Source organism: Muscardinus avellanarius (genome assembly GCF_963383645.1).
Source record: "Muscardinus avellanarius genome assembly, chromosome: 4".
NCBI lineage: Eukaryota > Metazoa > Chordata > Mammalia > Rodentia > Gliridae > Muscardinus > Muscardinus avellanarius.
The window spans coordinates 120,594,925-120,615,155 of NC_137789.1; the positions used below are offsets into that span (position 1 = coordinate 120,594,925).

Genomic DNA, 20,231 nt, shown 5'->3' on the forward strand with positions numbered 1-20,231 from the left:
TGTGTGTGTGTGTGTGTGTGTGTGTGTGTGTGTGTGTGTGTGTGTTACTGGGGATTGAACCCAGGGCATTCTACCTCTAAGCTACACCCCCAGACCTATTTTTTGGTTGTTTATTTATTTTTGAAACAGGGTCTCACTAAGTTGCTGAGGGCCTTGCTGGGTTGGGCTGGTCTGGAACCTACAATCCTCCTATCTCGGCCTCTCAAGTACTGAGATTATAGGTGTAGGCCACCATGCCAGGATTTATCCCATTATTTAGATAAGGAAAGTAGGGACTAAGAAGTTTCATGACTTGCCTAAGGTCATACAGTTAAGTAAGAGAAATAGGATATAATGTCAAATTTTGTTTGTTTCCAAAGCCCATGTTCAATGACTACATCTTTACCTTTTTTGTTTTTAAAGGAGATAAAAGACAGCATAAAACTGAGGAAATACCATAACAATCCTCAGAGTGAGGCACTGGCAAATTTGCTTGTTTATTTATTTCCTTTAATCTTCTCCTACCAGAAATTTTACTTTTAGTTACTTTTTTTGTGGTACTGGGAATGGAACTCAGGGGCAATCTACCTCTGAGCTACACACCCAGTCCTATTTTTATTATCTGTTTTGAAATAGAGTCTCACTAAATTTGGGAGGGCTTTACTCAGTAGCTGAGGCTGGCTGCAAATCTGCAATCCTCCCAAGTGTTGAGATTATAATCGTGTGCCACTATGCCTGGATTTTACTTACTTTTATTATGAAATGTTTTGAAACTGAATAGAAGTAAAAAAAAAAACACTCATGTCCCTCTGTATAACAAACATAATAGATGTTAACATTTGATAAACCTGCTATATATATTTTTTGTTTAATTCAATGCAACAGTTCAGGTACAGCCAAAGCCCCTTTGTACCCATTTTCTATTTTAACCTTTATATACTAAGTCTGTGCTTTCAATTCCTTCCTCCTTACTACTACTTAAAATAACCTGGATTATTCTTGTACCTCACTCTGGCCTATAAAGGTTAGAATCAACTTAGTAAATTCTACAAAAAATATCATCAAGATTTTTCTTAAAAATTCATTGACTTTATAGATGAATTTGGAGACAATTGTCTTTTTAGAATATTCTTTAAAGACATGGGCCTAATACTATCCTAGTTTTACTTAGATTTTCCTTTAGTCCTTCTGTAGAGTGTTGTCATGTTCTCCATATGTTTATTATGTCCCCTCTTATGGTCTGAACATAGAATATTCCCTGGAAAAGCTCATGTATTTCCAATGCAAACATGTTCAGAGATGAAGAAATTGAGTCATGAGGGTTCTAACTTCATCAGTGGATAAATCTATGGATTGATTGGATGATAAGATGGGCAGGTAGTCAGGTAGGACAGGACCGGAGGAGGTGAGTGATGGGGGGAGTGTCTTTGGGGAATATATATTGTCCAAAGACCCCTTTATCACTCTCTCTGCTTCCCATGGCCATGCCTTGAGCTCCACAGATGTGACTTGGCCTAACATGGACCAAAACCTCTGAAATCTCCAGAACTGTGAGCAAATAAATCTTCCTTTCTCTAAGTTGTGGCTGTCAGGTATTTAGGGTCATAGCAGTGAGAATTCTGAATGAAACATCTCCTCTCTACCAATATCATTCAGACCCATAAACAAAAAGTAAGGACCATAAGGCTAGTATGGGATATTTTTGCTCTTCTGGAATCTAGGCTGCTCCCGGATTTCCCCTCTACCAGTCCTATGTGTAGCCCTGGCTCTCATGGTCCAAGATGGCGCTTCAGTCATCACATCCATATTACCAGCAGCAGTATGGAAAGTTATTTTTGATTTTATGTTTTTATGTTGTATGTATGTATGTATGTATTTTTGCAGTCCTGGTGATTGAACCCAGGGGCATTCTATCTCTAAGCCCCACTACCAGCCCTATTTTTTTTTTTTTTTATTCTTTATTTTGAAGCCGGGTCTCACTAAGTTGCAGAGAGCATCACTAAGTAGTTGAGACTGGCTGCAAACCTGTAATCCTCCTGTCTCAGTCTTCCAAATACTGGGATAACAAGTGGCTGGCACAATGCCTGGCTCAGGATAGAAAGTTAAAAGGATCCAGTCCTTCTATTTAATAAACACACTCCAGAATCTACATATCACCTCCTCTTTCTTCCCTTTGGCCAGACCTTAATCAAATGTCAAACCCTCAACATAAAGAAGGGCTAAAAAATGGAGTCTTGATTCAATCAGGCAGCCATGAGCCCAGCTGAAAGCTGAGAGGAGGGACGATGACTGCAGAAAAGAGAAGACTCAATATGAGGGCACAATGAGCAGTTCCTGCCACATTATGTTTGAGAATTTGTTGCAATATGTGGTGTAAGATTATAGTCTAAACTGGGTATGTGGCACACACCTATCATCTCGGTACTTGAGAGGCTGAGACAGGAGGATAACAGGTTTGCTACCAGCCTCAGCAACTTAGCAAGACCCTGTTTAAAAAATAAAAAGGACGGGAGTGTAGCTTGGAAGTAGAATGACTCTGAGTTCAAAACCCAGTACAAAAAAAAAAAAAAATTATGGTCCAAGATGACCCAGTGATCCCCATGTCTTGGATGTTGAGATGTTTATACTCTGTGTATTGTCTCAGGATTGGTAGAATTCGAGGTATGCTGCTTCCAAAATTGGGTTATAAAAGAGTGTAGTTGCCTGGCGTGGGGGTGCACGCTTGTAATCCCAGTACTTGGGAGGCTGAGACAGAAGGATCATAGGTTTGCAGCCAGTCTCAGCTACTAAGTGAGGCTCTCCCCAACTTAGTGAGAGCCTGTTTCAAAATAAGGAATAAAAATAGGAAGTATAGCTTGGAAGTAGAATGCCTCTGGGTTCAATCCCCCAATACTGCAAAAAAAAAGTGTAGCTTCTGTGCCTCGTTTCTCTCTCTCTTTTCTCTCTCTCTCTCTCTCTCTCTCTCTCTCTCTCTCTCTCTCTCTCTCTCTCTCTCTCTCTCTCTCCCATCATCATTCTTGGCTCTGGGAGAAGCTCTGCCTCACACACACTCCTGTGGGAAGACCTGTGTGGCAGAGTCAAGTCTCCTGCCAACAGCCAACCACTCCTGGGTATTTTTCCAAAAGGGTTGAATCCAGAGAACTACAGCAACATATGCATACCTATGTTCATAGCAGCACAATTAGTAATAGCCAAAATATGGAACCAACCAGGTCTCCATCAACAGATGAGTGGATTGCAAAACTTTGGGAAATACACACAATGGAATTCTACTCAGCCATAAAGAAGAACAAAATAATATTATTTGCAAGAAGATGGAAAATCCTGGAGAGCATTATGTTAAGTGAGATTAGCCAAGCACAGAAGGAGAAGGTACATATGTTCCCTCTAATATGCCCAAACTAGGGAACGTAGAGGATACCAGTGGTACTCCAGGTAATGGAGGGGAAATACCAGCAAAGCTTGAATGGAAAAATAGGGGAGGAGGAAGACTGAACTTGATTAATGAGGGTCTAAATCCGAACATGTGTAAAATTATGAAAATGGCATGGTTACTCTGGACAATCATTGGTGGGAGGGGAGAAGGGAAAACAGGGGCGGGTGGGGGAGAGGGCACCAAGTATAGTTTAAATGTATACCATTTATGTTCAATAAAAAATTAAAAAAAAAATAAAAGGAGCACCGACAGCCCAGTCACATGTTCAGGGCTGGCAGCACAAGTAGGAGAAACTCAGAGCCTCAGCTACCCAGAAGAGTCCTAGGAGTCCTGACCCTCAGACACGAGACACTGTGCTTGCTACTTTAAGGTTGGGGGCAGCTCGCTGCTCAATAATACATAACTATTGCAGTGCACACTGTAATTTGGATTTTTTTTTTTTTGTGGTACTGGGGTTCCTGGAAGCCCTTCTACCTCCGGGCTACCCTCCCAGACCTATTTTATATTTTTATTTGGAAACAGGGTCTCTTAAGCCAGCGCGGCTGGCTCCGAACCAGCGCGATCCTCCTGTCTCCGCCTCCCAAGCGCGGGGATTACAAGCGTGCGCCACCACACCTGGCTGGTTTGGGTCTTTTTTTTTGTTACATTTTTTCTACGATAGATTTTTTGAGATATAACCCCCGCACACATCCACCCTTTTAATGCATACGATGGTCTTAGCAAATTCCCAGTTGTGTAGCATCACCATATTCCATTAGAACATTTTTATCATCTCAAAAAAGCCCGTATCATTAGTCATCACTCTCCCCCTCTAGCCACAGGCAACCATGAATACGCTTTCTGTCTCTATACAGACTCGGAGCATCTCACTTGAATCAAGTATCTCAGCATGTGGCATCTTGTGTCTAGGATTTCCTCTTAGCATAATGTTTTCAGGGTTCATCCACATGGCAGTAAATATTAGTTCTCTCTCTCTCCCTCTCTCTCCTTCCTTTCTTCTTCCTCCACCCTCCCTCCTTTTTCCCTTCCTTCCTTCCTTTCTTTCTTGTACAGAGGATCAAATTCAGGGGCATTCTACCTCTAAGCTACACTCCCAGGCATTTTTTTTTTTTAATTTTGAAACAGGGTCTTACTAAGTTCCTGAGGATCTTGCTAAGTGGCTGAGGCTGGCCTTAAACCTGCAGTCCTCCTGTCTGAGCCTCACAAGTACTAGGTTTATAGGCGTGTGCCACCACACCCAGCTCTTTCTTTCTTTTTATTGCCAAAAAGTATTACATAGTCCGTATATTGTTTATCCATTCATCAGTTTGGTGGACATTTGTTTTTTTTTTCACATTAGGCTATGATGAGTAATACTACAAATATTTAGGTACAGGTTTACATGAGTGCGTACGTTTCATTTCTCCGTGGGAGCGGGGTCGCTGGGCCACACGGTAACCAAGCATTCTGAGTTACTGCCAGATTGTTTTCCAAAGTGGCTGCATCCACTTCCATTCCCACTAGCAATAGATGGGGATTTCAATTTCTCTACATCCTCATTAACATTTGAAATCATTTGTGTTTTTGATGATAGCCATTTTAGTGGGTGTGAAGTCGTCTTTCATGGCAGTTATGATATGTATCTTCCTAAAAATGAATGATATTTAGCATCTTTTCGCATGCTTATTGGTCATTTGTATATCCTCTCCGGAAACAAAATCTATTCAAATCCTCTCTCCGACTGATAATTGGATTATTTTTCTTTTAACTGCTGAGTCGTAAAAGTTCTACACTGGAAACAAGTGCTCATCAGATATATGGTTTGCAAATATTTCCCTCCCATTCTGTGTATTTTTTTTTCATTTTCTTGGTGGAATCAATTCTCTTTTTTTATTGAGATGAAATTCACATAACATAAAAATACTCATCTTCAAAGTATACAATCCAATACACTCACAGTGTTGTGTAACCATTACCTCGGTCTAGTTCCAAAACATGTCCATCACTCCCAAAGGAGACCTTGCTCTCATTACGCCACCATTCTCCATCTTAGTCGGTCTGAGCTGCTAGAATAGAAAGTGCCGTAGGCCGGGTGGCCTCAGTTCTGAGGCTGGGGATCCCAGATCAGCGTGCCAGAGTGAGGACCCTCTTCTTGGGTTGCCGATGGCTGTGGTGCCCTTGTACCCTCACGTGGTTAAGAGAGAGCTACCGTCTCCTCTTCTAAGGGCACTAATTTGTTCCAAGGTATTGGAGGGGTCTCACTCAAGACTTCATCTAAATGAGCTCCCAAGGCATTGCCTTCTAAAACTCTCCCACCGTGAGTTATGGTCTTGATGTATGAACTTGGCGGAGACACAAATATGCACCCCATAACAATCCTCAATCCCTCCTTCCTCCAACTCCTGGAAACCATTCATTGGCTTTCTAGATTTACTTATCTGAAGAGTTCAAAGAAATGGAATCACAGCTGGGCGTGGTGACACACACTTGTAATCCCAGTACTTGGAAGGCTGAGACAGGAGGCTTGCAGGTTCAAGACCATCCTCAGCAACTTAACAAGATCTCGTTTCAAAGGAAAAAGTGAAATAGGGCTGGGGGTGTGGCTCAGAAGTAGAATGAAACTGAGTTCAATCCCTAGCACCAAAAAAAAAAAAAAAAAAAAGAAAGAAAGAAAGAAAGAAAGAGAAAAAGAAAAGACGTGGAATCATACAGTATACACATTTTGTGACTCCCTCTTTTCATCTAGCATGTTTCCAAAGTTCACCTGTATTATAGTATTCATCAGTACAGCTGAGGAAAATTTCATTCTATGGCATATGCCACAGTTTTGTTTATCTATTCATCCCTTAGTAGACATTTGAATAGTTTCTCTTGGCTATTGTAGACCATGCTGCTATGAGAAACTGTATAAAAGCTTTGTTTAAATATCTGTTTTTACTGTAATCACAGTACTTGGGAGGCTGACACCGGAGGATCACAGGCTCGGAGTCAGTCTCAGCTACTGAGAGAGGCCCTCTGCAACTTAGTGAGAGCTTGTTTCAAAATAAAAAATAAAAAATAGTACTGAAGGTATAACTTGGAGACATAATGCCCTAGGGTTCAATCCCCAGTTCCTCCCCCCACAAAAATTCCAATTAGTTCTTTTAAATTCATGCATTGATCTTTCACCGAGTTCTGTTAAAACCATGTTTTCTATTCCTTTTAATGCTTTTGTCTCACCCAGCATTCCTGGTTATTTGTAATACTTACTTAATGATGGAGTATGCCAGCCCACCAGGAATCTCTGCGGTACTTTTTAAAGTTCTTGAGAAATATAATTTACCACTGATAATGCTATCAACCTGCTGTGTGTGTGTGTAACACAGGGAATGAGGAAATAGGTCAAGTGTACTAAACAGTATTAGTAATCAGATAACACATGTGAAAACAATCATACAATCATTAAATATCTTTATCTCTTGGGAATGAGAATAGTGATTATATTTTTCTTTAGATCAGTCTACATATACTACACTTATAGATATTAGAAAAAAATTCTCAAGTGTGTATGTGGCGTTTGTTTGTTTGTTTATTTGTTTGTTTGACAGGGTCTCACTATTGTTGGCCGGGCTGGCCTCGAACTCCTGGGCTCAAGCAAGCCTCCTTGAGTCACTAGAACCACAGGAGTGTGCTACCACACCAGGCAGGAAGAAAACTTAAATGAATGGATGTTTAAATCTAATGGTGTGATGTCTTTTGAATAATTTTGTCAGTGAAGGATATTTGTAGCAGACAAATGTGCCTTCCTGGATTACCTTCTGCCTTCTTGAACCCAAGGACTCATAGAAGATAACAATGATATCAGGATAATGAAATAAAATTCCTATCTGGTCTGCCGGTGATAAAGATTTTTTTATAGTATTTAATAGTTTATGTTAACTATAAAAATTCTGCTTAGGAGTGAACCTTGAAGTATAATTTCTCCCAAAAAAGCAATACTTTGAATCAAGAAATAATATATCATATCCTCAAATTATAGTTTGAGTAGCTTACAGTTTGGTGCCTTAAGTCTAGGCATCAATAATGTGCTATATTATATTATGTATACTATAACAGCTCAGGCTGTTTCTAGAAGCAGCAGGTGGGCAACTTGAAATTCTCTGTGCAAGCTGGGTGTGGTGGCGCACGCTTGTAATCCCGACATCCAGGAGGCTGAGACTGGAGGATCGGGGTTCACGGAACAGCCTCAGGTACTTAGTAAGGCCCTCTGCAACTTAGTGAGACCCTGTTTCAAAATAAAGAATAAAAAAAAGGGCAGGGGGTGTAGCTCAGAGGTAGAATGCCCCTGAGTTCCACCCGCAGACCCGTTAAAAAAGAAAAGAAAAGAAATTCTCTGTCCAGGTTGGCAAATGAGAGCTAAGCCCAGCCCCCTGCCTATTTTGTGTAAAGTGCCAACTCAAAGTGGTTTTTATATTTTCAAATGACTGCTGTGTGGAGGGGGAGGAGCCAAACAAGGATAATATTTTATGACGTTTTAATATTTTGTTCTATGAAATCCCAGCTTTAGTGCTCATAAAGAAGTTTTATTAGAACTCAGCCACACTCGGCTATTATACGTTTGCCACGACTGCTTTCACAGAAAAAAAAAATTGTAGACTATTGTTATAATCTTGATGCAAGGATGGTTTTATAATCAAGACATAAAAATCAGAGGCCATAAAAAAGAAACTGACAGATTGGAGTAAAACATAAAACATAAAACCTTCCGAATAAAGTGAAACACCATAAAACACCTTAATGACAACAGGAGGGAGGTGAGGAACAGGTGACCATGAAACTCAGGAGTTCCATTTCCAGCCGCACACCCTGCCTCCCGGGCCAGCCCTCTTTCACTCTCAGAGTTATCACTGGAAAGAGCAGTAAAAACGTGTGGGACTTTCTGTCCTAGGTCGAGGGTAGTGACCTTGACCCACCAGCAGAGTGGGTCTCTTCTCCCCACCCAAAGGTGCTCGGGAGGATGCGGGCTACTTGAAGTGAATATCCCCTGGCACACCGCACTAGCAACATACAGATGGAACCAAGCCAGACAGTGTCTATTTTACTGGTGTAATGGATTTTGTATTTCAGTCACTAAAATGGATTAAGCTGCAAGAGGTAGGTCCACCCACTTGTCTGGGTTTGCCCGGCATTGCCCCTGTTTTGGTACTGAACGTCACATCCCCGGAGCTTCCCTTCGCAAACTGGGAAGTTGATCATCCTAGCACAGGGCAGTCTATTTGCCTTCTAAGCCAGAGGCTATTTTCTTCTTTCAGCCTGTGAATCCCCTGAAGAATATGATAAAGGCTGCGAATTCTTTCCTGGAAAAACACACAAAAACTCAAAGGTTCAAAAATTTTGCTCTAAGGTTTCAGAGAGATAAAAAGGCCTCTAAAAACCAAGCCAAAGGAAAACAAAAAGGTTGGTGTGACCCGCACAAAAGATTCTGAGCACCAAAGGGAAAAATTAAAGCCACAATCTATGGATTGGAAGAAAATATTTGCAAACCTACATCTCATAAGGGGCTAATATCCAAAATATATAAAGAAACTCAACACAATAACAGGAAAACAAATAACCTGACTTAAAAATGAGCAAATGACTTTTGTCTTGAGAACAGACATTTCTCAAAAGAAGATGTATGAATGGCCGACAGGTAAATGAAAGGTGCTCAGCATCTCCAGTCATCAGGGAAATACAAATCAGGGAACCACAATGAACTAACACTTCACATCTGTTAAAATAGCTCTTATCAAAATGACATTGATAACAAGTGTTGGTGAGGACATGGAGAAAAGGAAACCCATTTTGGAAATTAGTATGTAAGTTTCTCGGATAACTGAAATAGAACTGCCATATGATCTGGCAATCTCACTACTGGTATATATCCAAAGGACTTGAAATGACTATATTTATTGCAGCATTATTGACAATAGCCAAGACATGAAAGCAACCTAAGTATCCATCGCCAGAAGATTGGGTTAAAATATGTGTATATAGTTGGGTATGGTGGTGCAGGCCTCTAATTCCAGAATTGGGGAGGCCAAACCGGGAGTACCACGGGTTTGAGGCCCGCCACAGCAAGTAGCAAGACTCAGCAACCGAGCGAGATCTTGTTTTAAAAGGAGAAAATGAAAAGGGCCAGGGTGTAGTTCGGAAAGAGAAAGCCCCATGGATTCAATGCTCAGTATCACCATAAAAACAAACGACAAACTATAAATGAGGTAGTATAATATTTATCTCTCTGGTTTATTCTATTCAGTATAATGCTTTCCAATTCCATTTCTGTTATCAAGAATAACAGGATTTTCTTTGTTTTAATATAGAATAGCATTCCGAAATTTCAAATTTGCTAAAATAATAGATTGTTAACATTCTCACCAAAAAAAAAAAAAAAAGTAATTTGGAGAGGTGATGGGCGTGTTAAGTAGCTTGACTGACTCTTTCTACATGCATTCATAGATCAAAGGGTCGTGTTGTTCTCCATCAATATATGCTCGTATTTAATATATACTCTTATTTGTGAACTAAATTATTTTTAAAGGATTGATTTTTTTTTAAAAGTTACTTTTAAGATACTTTTTTCCCCTTAGAACTAAACTCAAGAAGAAATTCATCTTGAGGTCCTTGAATTTATTCGGTGTGGCAGTGCGGACAGTATTTACAAGAAACAGAACCTTGGCTTCAGTGACCTTCCTCCAGAGACGAAGACATTGCAGAAAGCACTTTTTCCAGAAGCTGTGGGGGTGGTGTCCAGACACTGAAATTTGGGGGGTTTTTTTTACTTTATGTTAAAGACAAACCAGAAAAATCTAAATTCTATTAACCTGCTCACCAGACTGTCTGATGACATTTATAAAATTTGTTGGCACCTACCATAATCCATACATACTACTAATTCTTTTTTTTGGGGGGGGGTGTCTGGGGATGGAACCCAGGGGCATTCGACCTCCGAGCTACACCCCCTGCCCTATTTTTTATTCTTTATTTTGAAACCGGGTCTCACTAAGTTACAGAGGGCCTCACTAAGTAGCTGAGGCTGTCCGCGAACTGCGATCCTCTGGTCTCAGCCTCCTGAATGCTGGGATTACAAGCGTGCGCCACCATGCCTGGCTACCACTAATTCCTTATATATGTTTTCTTTAATTCTCACAATAACCTGTGAAGTAGGTATTATTAACTTTCTTTTTATATGTCTGAGGAAACTGAAGTTGAGAGAGTTAAGTAACTTGGCCAAGGTTATCATCAATAGAATCTCCTCCCAATTTATACCCATGAATGTTCTATTATTAGGCTTTCACAAAGTCTGATTCAAGGACTAAATTAATAGTGCAGCTCCACGGGCCTGGGATGTAACCCAGAGGTAAAGTACACGCCTAACATGTGTGAGGCAATGGGTAAAATCCTCAGCATACCTCCCTATTCCCCACTCCCCCAAAAAAGAGGCTCCAGAGTCCTACCACAGACCGAGAAAAGAAATCTGTATTTTAAAAAAGATTCTAGTTGTGCATGGTGGTGCACACCTGTGATCTCAGTACTTGGGAGGTTGAGACAGGAATATCAGTTCAAGGCTAGCCTCAGCAACTTAGCCAGACCTTCGTGAGGACTGGGAGTGTGGCTTGAAGGAAGAACACCTCTGGGTTTGATTCCAATAATAATAATAGTAATAATAATAATAATAATAATAATAATAATAATAAGATTCTCAGCCAGGCCTGGTGGCACATGTCTGTAATCCAAGTACTTGGAAGGCTGAAACAGGAAGATGGTTTGAGGCCAGCCTGGACAATTAGTGAGAACCTGTTTTATCAAAAGAAAGGAAGGAGCCGGGTGTGGTGGCGCACGCTTGTAATCCCAGCGCTTGGGAGGCTGAGACAGGAGGAACGCACAGGTTTGAAGCCAGCCTCAGCTACTTAGTGAGGCTCTCAGCAACTTAGTGAGACCCTGTTTCCAAATAATGTATAAAAGAGGTCTGGGAGTATAGCCTGGAGGTAGAAAGCTCCTGGGTTCCACCCCCAGTATCACCAAAAAAAAAAAAAAAAAGTAGGAAGGAAGGAGGAAAGAAAGAAAGAAAGAATGAATGAATGAATGAGCTGGAAGTTTAGCTCAGAGCTTAGAATGCACTTGGGTTCAGTCTCTAGTACCAGAATCCATCTATTCATACATGCATACATACAATAAAAATAAAAAAGATTCACAGAGAATTCTTGCTCGTATTGGTAACACACCCCGAGATCAGTGGTGGTGTGTTGCTCTGACTCACACTCAATCCTATCATATACACAGCCCAGTCGTTTAAGTACAGGTTTTGTGTGTTGAACTGAAAATGAATTGGTTTAAATATAAGAAGCGTGGGAAACTACGTGGACAAGCTCCTGTGGGCTTCCAGGATACAAACATACCTTTACCTGTCTGGATATTGAACCTGTGGGCTGACGTTTTCTTAGACTGACGTTTTGGAGGAGCCCCTTTACCTGTACTTTTTAATCATCTGGGAAACATTAAAATGCTGATGTTGGGGCACAACCCACAGTGGTTTTGGCTTAATTGGTTTGTTATTAGGACTTTTAAAAACAACCCCAGGTAGAGAACCACTGCTTTGCATAGTAGGTATGTGCCTCTCAAATGTAGCATTTGTGTTTCTTGTAGACTGTTGTTTAACTATTCATTCTGGCAAAAGATTGCAGGTTTTAAAGCAGTTTTCCTCCCTTAGGGTAGCCCCAGGACCAGCTGTGAGGATCACCTGCAAATCTTTAAAATGCAAATGATCTGGCCAAGCCTACCAATCAGAAACGCTAGGGGTGGGGCCAGCAATCTATTTAAACAAGTCTGGTGAGGCGGTAACTGCCCAGGAGTGCTTCAGTTTGGGAAGAGAAGCCTTGTGCACCGCAAGCATGATCCAGAGCAAGCTAAAAGAAACAGACGCACAGTTGGTGATTAGGTGCCGTCTGTTCAAAAGATTCCTTGATTCACGATCAATTTGAGAAGACATTTTGTCCTTTTGGGGCAGCATCCTCTCTGGTTCTTATCTCCCCAGAATTTCAAAGGTAAAAGGACATAACCCCTATTTTCCTAAGTGGGCTCCAGTCCCCTTTGAGCAGGCTGTTTTGCAGAGTGAAAGGGCTTATTTGCCTTCCTGTTCTCTGTTGACTAGTCCCATCCCCCACCAGAGCCCCACCTAGCCAGGGGATCTGCAACCAGACTTTGCTAAGTTTTTCTTTTAGGGTGAGGATGGTTAAAATTGGTACCTCATGATTACAAATAATAGTAGGACTTGTTATTACATGTTTACACATGCACCTACATAATTTGGTCAGATTTGCTAAAATCATTTGATGCCACTTTGCTAAAGAAGAAAGAGGGTTTGGTTCTTGATATCTTAAAAAAAAATTCCTGCTGTTAACGATTTGATAAATCACAGGTATTAGTGAAAATACCTGTGATTCAAGCATTTGAAGTGAGTTAACTCTTTTCTGCCTCATCAGTGCAAACTGGGTGGGTCTAATCTGCCCCACCTCTGAGCTCACGTGGTTTAGGGGCAGGGTATGGTGACACATGCCTGTTATCCTAATACTTCAGAGGCTGAGACAGGAAGATTGCAGGTTTGCAGCCAGCCTCAGCAACTTAGTGAGACCCTGTTCCTAAAAAATAAATAAATAAATAAATAAATAAATAAATAAATGAAAGTAAAATAGGGCTGGGGGTGTAGCTTGGAGGTAAAATGCCTTTGGATTCAATCCTCAGTACCACACACACACAGACAAAAAGAATACATATAAAAAAACCTAAATCGCAGGGGTAGAGCGTGTGTTTAACACACACACACACACACACACACACACACACACACACACACACAATGCCTTGGTTCTATCCCCTGTACCACACTTAATAACCTTTTCTTCCACTGACATATGAAATGACACTGTGCTGCTCACTGGGAGACCCAGGGCCCTGAGTTCTGCTCGCTTCACACTGTCTTCTGAGCACAGTGAAGGGGGAACCGGCCCAGTGCTCCTCTTGGGCAGCCTGGTGTGTGCCCGGAGTCAAGGAGGGGCAGTCATTCCCACCAGTCCACAAATCTGCCAGCGCCTGGGATCCCTGGTGGGCAGGAGACCTCAGTTGATCAGCACTGCCATCCTTTGCAGCAGGAAAGGGAGAATCCTTTCCAAGCTGAGCTCAGCGCAGTTACCCCCAGGCAGCATCTTCTCTGAAGGTTGGGTTTCAGTTCCCTAGCTGAGACCCCCACACTCTCTCCCTAGCCCTTGGTGTGTGTGTGTTACTAGAGATTAAAACCTAGAGGCATTCTACCTCTGAGCTATAGCCCTAGTCCTATTTTATTTAATACTTTAAAACAGGGTCTCACCAAATTGCTGAGGTCCTCAACAAGTTGCTGAGCCTGTCTTTGAACCTGGGATCCTCCTGTCTCAGCCTCTCGAGTAAGTAGCGGGATCATAGGCATGCGCCACCACGCCTCGCTTCCCTGCTTTCTTAAGCTCTCTCTCCCAGCAAACTCAGTAAAATGGCCCCAGGAATGGTTTCCTAAATCACACAGGAAGCTAGGAACATTGGAATAATTCGTCAAGATAAGCAGATCCTGAATATTTCCTCGGACATATTTCACTAACAAATCAGTCATGTATCTGGATTTCAGATTTCACCAGCAGGCGTTCTATATTCATATTTACTCAATCTGGCAATGCTGCCTAAGGGGCAGAGAGCAGGATAAAGTGTGTGGGCTGCCAATGGCCCCAACAGCTGCTCCAGGAGGAGGAGCCGCCCACTCACCATATCGGCACCTGTACTGACAGACTCCATTCTTTCCTCCCAGCAGCTCCAGAAAGGAATCGAAGTAGCTGTTGACGGATTCAAAGCTGCCCCGCAGGTGCCGCAGGCCCCAGTCAGAATAGGACTCTTCTGCTTTGGGGCTGGGGTCGCTCTGAGCCAGGCCCCCCGTCAGGCCCAGCCACAGAATCAAGAAGCCGGTGGCCAGCTTCATCCTGTGGCCAGGTGGGTATGCGTTCTCCTCAAACCCCAGCCAGTGTCCCAGGAAGTGCAGGCCCACAGCCCACCGGGCCGGATGTGAGGCAGGACGGGACGGGACTGTTGGGCACGCTCAATCTCTGAGCTCCCCAGAGGTGGACTTTAAACATAGCTATGGAGGTTGGGATGAGATCAGGGCAATTCGAGGGCAAAGGTGAGCAGGGGAGGGCCCGTCTGAGGGACAGCCAGGGAGAAGGTGGATTCCACAGCCAGAGTGGGGACCCGGCCACTCCTAGGGCCTGGGAGCAGGTTCCTGGCTCCCACTCGGTGCCAGGGCCAGCCTCTTGAACGTAGAGCTTCCCCAAGGCTCTCGCCACACCTCTAGGCCAGCCCCCTTCACTGGTCTCTGAGGAGACTTGGGAGGACTTGAAAGGGCTCCATTTTAACAAGGCCACTTTACCAGCAGGCAAGGTATCTCAGAGCACCTGCTCTTAGTAGTATAATATGAGTTTGATCTGAGGCCCAGCTTCTTCTGCCTCAGTGCCTCCTTAGATCTCAGACTCATAAATCCTCTAATCTGGCAAAGTTCTTCAATGCAGTCACCCTGCTGCTGGGGCCGATTCTCAGCAGGATCTATTCAGAGGTGTTTGATCCTAAGATTCCAGGATGTACAGGTGGCTGAAGGATGGTTCTGGAGAAACTGAGCTTTCCTGGTGGGGATTTTTCTTCGAGCATCTTAAAAGTCTGAGAGTTGAGCCAGGCGTAGTGCCACACGCTTGTAATCCCAGTACTTGGGAGGCTGAGACAGGAGGATCCAGGTTCGTGGCCAGCCTGAGATACTTAGGCCCTCCGCAACTTAGTGTGACTCTGCTTCAAAATAAAGAATAAAAAATTGGACTGGGGATGTAGCTCAGAGACAGAATGTCCCTGGGTTCAATCCCCAGTACCGGGAGGAAAAATAAGTCTGGGAGTTCACTAGCAAAACTGTTGAGAAACAAGGCTTTAAGATAGTCGATTCTTGAAGTCTGGAGTTTCAGCATTGCTTTTCCTTATACTTTGCTTTTAGTCCCGTGAAGAAATACCATCACATAATCACATATGACCTTAGTCTGCCAAAATGATACCTTTATGGATGGAAATAATTTTGCTTCTTTCTCAAATGTCTCGAAGTCGCATAGAAAATGACAAATGTCTTCACCTTTTATTTATTTTATTTTTAAATCTTTGTTTTTTTATTTTTATTTTTATTTTGTGTGTGTGTGTGGCACTGGGGGTGAAACTCAGGGGCTTTTCTACCTCCGGGCTATACTCCCAGACCTATTTTATATTTTATTTGGAAACAGGGTCTCACTAAGTTGCTGAGAGCCTCACTCAGTAGCTGAGGCTGGCTTCGAACCTGTGCGATCCTGCTGTCTCAGCCTCCCAAGCACTTGGGATTACAAGTGTGCACCACCACGCCCGGCATGTCTTCACCTTTTAAATTTATTTATATAGAGAACTGGAGATTGAACCTAGGGACTCTCTGCCACTGAGCTACACTCTCAGCCTTTTTTATTTTTTATTTTGAGACAGGGTCTCACTAAGTCACCGAGGGTCTTGCTAAGGCCTAGGCTGGCCTGGAACGTGTGATCCTTCTGCCTCAGCCTTCCCGTAGCTAGGATTACAGGTGTGAGCCTCTATCACTGGCAGATTTCTTCATTTTAGTTAGGAAATGTAGCTCAGTGGCAGAGTACTTGTCTAGCATGCTGGGTTCCATCTTCAGTACAATCCACATACAAAAATGTTAATATCACCTAGTATTTTAAAGCACTTATTTTTTCAAGCCACTTCTTTCTCTTTCTCCCCCCCCCCCTCATCAATTTGATGAAGCAGGATAAATATTCCCACTTGAGAGGTGAGAAAACTGCGACACAGAGGGTAAATAACTTGGCCAGGCTGTCACTGGCTGTCATCAGGGCCAGTGGCAACATTTGTGAGACCTAATTAAAGCAAAAACACAGCTCCTTTTCAAAAAGTGTGTGCGTAAGCTGGGCTTGGTGGCGCACGCTTGTAATCCTAGAACTTGGGAGACTGAGACAGAAGGATTGCAGGTTTGAAGCCAGCCTCAGCAGCTGAGTGAGGCTGTCAGCAACTTTGGGAGACTCTATTTCCAAATAAAATATAAAAAAGGTCCGGAGGTGTAGCTTGGAAGTAGAAACCCCCTGGGTTCCATCCCCAGTACCACACAAAAGTGTTGGGGGGTGGTACTATCACAAAGACCACACATATAAAGTGCTTTCCTTTAAAAATGTCTTATTTGGCCATGCGCAGTGGCACACACTTGTAATCCCAGCATTCAGGAGGCGGAGACCAGAGGATCCCGGTTCGTGGACAGCCTCAGCTACTTAGTGAGGCCCTCTGCAACTCAGTGAGACCCTGTTTCAAAAATAAAAAGACTAGCCGGGCATGGTGGCGCACGCTTGTAATCCCAGCATTTGGGAGGCTGAGACCAGAGGATTGCGGTTCGCGGACAGCTTCAGCTACTTAATGAGGCCCTTTGAACTCAGTGAGACCCGGTTTCAAAATAAAGAATAAAAAATAGGGCAGGGGGTGTGGCTCGGAGGTCGAATGCCCCTGGGTTCCATCCCTAGACCCCCCCCAAAAAAATAATAATAAAAATAATAATAAAAAGACTAAAACTAGGACTGTGGGTGTAGCTTAGCTGTAGATTGCTTCTGGGTTCTATCTCCAGTACCGCAAAAAAAAAAAAAAGTCTTATTTGTAAAATCTTATAATTTGTAAAATGTTATTGGGATAATAGTGAAACATGAGTAACAATATGAACAAAATTTAAAGAGAAGCTTGTCATAGTTTTACATAATATAGTATATAAAACTTGACTAACATGTGACCAGTCTTGCTTGATTAAAAGCCTTCTGACTTTCTGGAAGTTCATTTGCTAGGTCATCCAGGTTTATATTTTAACGACTTCAGTTTCAATCAATATGACTGAAAGCAACTTTAGTTGCCCTTGATAAACACAAGATGGCAAATAAAACTAGACAGTTTTTTAGAAGGATTTTTTTTTTTTTTTTTTTGCTGATGCAACTGTTGGTAGAGTTATTCAGAGTATTTTCCCATTCCTTGGTGCCAACATTGTTTTTGTTGTGGTAAAATAAACATAACATATATTTTTGAGAGTGTGATGCCATGGTATTAAATACATTCACAGTGTTGTGCAGCCATCCCCACTATCTCTGGGACTTTTTTTTAATCATCCTAAACTGGAACTGTAATCATAAACAACTCCTCAGTTCTCAACCTCTGGCCCTACCCTATCCTGTTCTATAAATTTGCTCTTCTAAGTTCTTTCATATCCATGGAATCATGCAAAATGTGCCCTTTCATGTCTAGTTTATTTCACTTAGCCTGTGTTCAGGTGTACCCATGCTGAAGATATCGATGCTTCATTACTGTGACTAGAGCTGCTATGAATATTACACAAGTTCTTGTTTGAGTTCCTGCTTTGCAATTCTTTGGGGGTATATAGCTATGATTGAAATTGCTAAATAATATGGCTAATTATGCAGAATGTGCCTGGAATTAAATCCCCAGTACCACACAGGCACGCGCACACAAGCACTGACATGACAGTTTTATTTATGTTGCCAGGATTAAGGCCTGAGTATTTTTGTTGGGAACTGCGAATCTTCTGGGTTGGCAGGAACATTACAGTTCATCTTGTCCATGGCGCTTCTGGGTCTAGAATCTCTTCTGTTTTGATCAAGTTTCTTGGTTGCTTCAGAGTTAGCTGTCATACTTTTTATATTTAAGAAGGAACTGGAGTGTTTTAATTTGAGAATGTAAATATGCTTTATTTTCACGTAATGAAAATTTAGGCTATCATCAACTAGGGAGTTTCTCAAATACGTAAAGAATGAAGCCAATGTATTCCTGCTGTATGTATTGTCAAGCCAAAACCCTTGGGATCAAGGGATCACTGAAATAAAAGCATTTTTTTTTCAGTACTCGGGAATAAACCCGGGACATTCTATCCTTCAAACTACACCCCCATCCCTCTTTTTTAATTCTTTATTTTTTAAACAGGGTCTCATTAAGTAGCTGAGGCTGTCCATGAACCTGCAATCCTCCTGTCTCAGCTCCCCAGATACTAGGATTACAAAAATGCACCACCATGCCCGGCTGAATGAAATCATTGATTAAACAGTTATGGTTGCTAGCCAGCAAAAAGACCAGGTCCCAGGACAAGTTTCCCAAGTACCAGCAGCAGAGTTAGGAAACACATCTGTCAGAACTGTAGTTAAGAGTGTTTTTATAAAATCTGGGGAAGGAGAGCATAAATTGTGTACATTGAATGAACATTGACTATAGTTAAGAGGGGCAGGGTAATGGGAAGTAGGGACAGCTTTGGGATAGGACAGTGGACCGTAAGAAGTCATTGTTGCTTCAGGATTGCTTAGGGTTAACAGTCAGGAATCCATATGCAAGCAGGGTACAGAAGACTCCTGTCCCCACTGAGATTATTTTTTTCTTCCTTGAGGTACTGGGGATTGAACCCAGGGGCATTCTACCTCCCAGCTACACTCCCAGTCCTATTGTATTTTATTTTTTACTTTGAAGCAGGGTCTCACTAAATTGCAGAGGGCCTCACTGAATAGCTGAGGCTGGCCATGAACCTGTAATCCTACTGTCTCAGCCTTCTAAGTACTCAGTTTACAAGCATGTGCCGCCATGCCTGGCTCCCACTGGGATTTATGTCAAAGTTTCAACGTACACTGGGTACAGTGGTATGCACCTGTAATCCCAGTACTTGGGAGACTGAGGAGGATCTCAGGTTCAAAGCCAGCCTCAGCAACTTAGTGAGACTCTGTTTCAAAACAAATAGGGCTGGGGTATAGATCAGAGGTACAATGCTCCTGAGTTCAATCTCCAGTAACATACACACACACACACACACACACACACACACACACACACACACACACACAAAACACACGTTTCAGCATACTTTCAGGAATGAAAAACAATCTGATATCTTCTAAACTGATTACCTTACCTTCTCCCTTTCTCCTTCATCCTCAGGCCCTTGTGATTAAATTTAGGACATTGCCTTTTTCTTTTGACTTGTTTCTACCGAGAGTCCAAGTTTGGGCTCTTGGGTTGCTGATCTGGTAAATCTCTCTTTATTTTTTTTTTTTGTGGTGAGAGATGCGATCAGTTTTTTGAATGAGAAATAGATCATTGTTGGACCAGATAAAAATAAATTGCGTTGTTTATTTACAAAAATCCAGCATTCACTACTTAAATTCGTAGCACATTCTAGAAATCAGCCTCTTCATGCCATGGTATTCTAATTTGGCATCTTGGATGGAAATGTAGTGATGAGAACAGAGTAGTTCTGAATGTCAATTCCAGGAGTTTGAGCCACACTTCCTACCAAATGTTTTCTTCTTTCCACAAATGCCCTCTTTTTACTTCATTCTTGAAATGATTAGAAATTCTCCCTTTCTATATGAGAAAGGGTTACAAGTAATGTGGCCAGAAACCAATATCATCAGCAATGTGCTAATGAGCACTGACCTTCAAAGTTAGTTACCTTGGAATCCAGATAATTATCCTGTTGTTATTGCTAGAAATAGCTCAAAAATTAGCTTCAGACTAGTTCATGAGCCACATATACTGATGTGTTGATCCACTGGGGCTAGATCTAGGGAGTTTAAAAAATATGTCCAGGCCCATCCCTAGAAAGTCTGATTTATTGGTATGGGGTTTGATCAATTTTGAGTTAATTTTTGTATATGGTGTAAGCTAAAGGATCAAGTTCATTTTTTTTTTTTTT

General features: G+C 42.1%; 1 protein-coding gene across 3 annotated transcripts in view; it reads right to left on the minus strand.

Annotated features, from left to right (window-relative positions):
* Positions 1-14,408, minus strand: part of PLA2G12B (phospholipase A2 group XIIB) — a gene marked incomplete at both ends in the record, with an annotated part of 44,352 nt that extends 29,944 nt beyond the window's left edge. For 2 of the 3 annotated variants that reach the window (XM_080694365.1, XM_080694364.1), the window contains one exon: positions 14,166-14,408. In XM_080694365.1, the coding sequence (XP_080550491.1) occupies positions 14,166-14,408 (243 nt within the window). The remainder of the gene's footprint in view (positions 1-14,165) is intronic. The other variant, XM_080694366.1, reaches the window with a different exon arrangement.
* Positions 14,409-20,231: the final 5,823 nt, after the last annotated feature.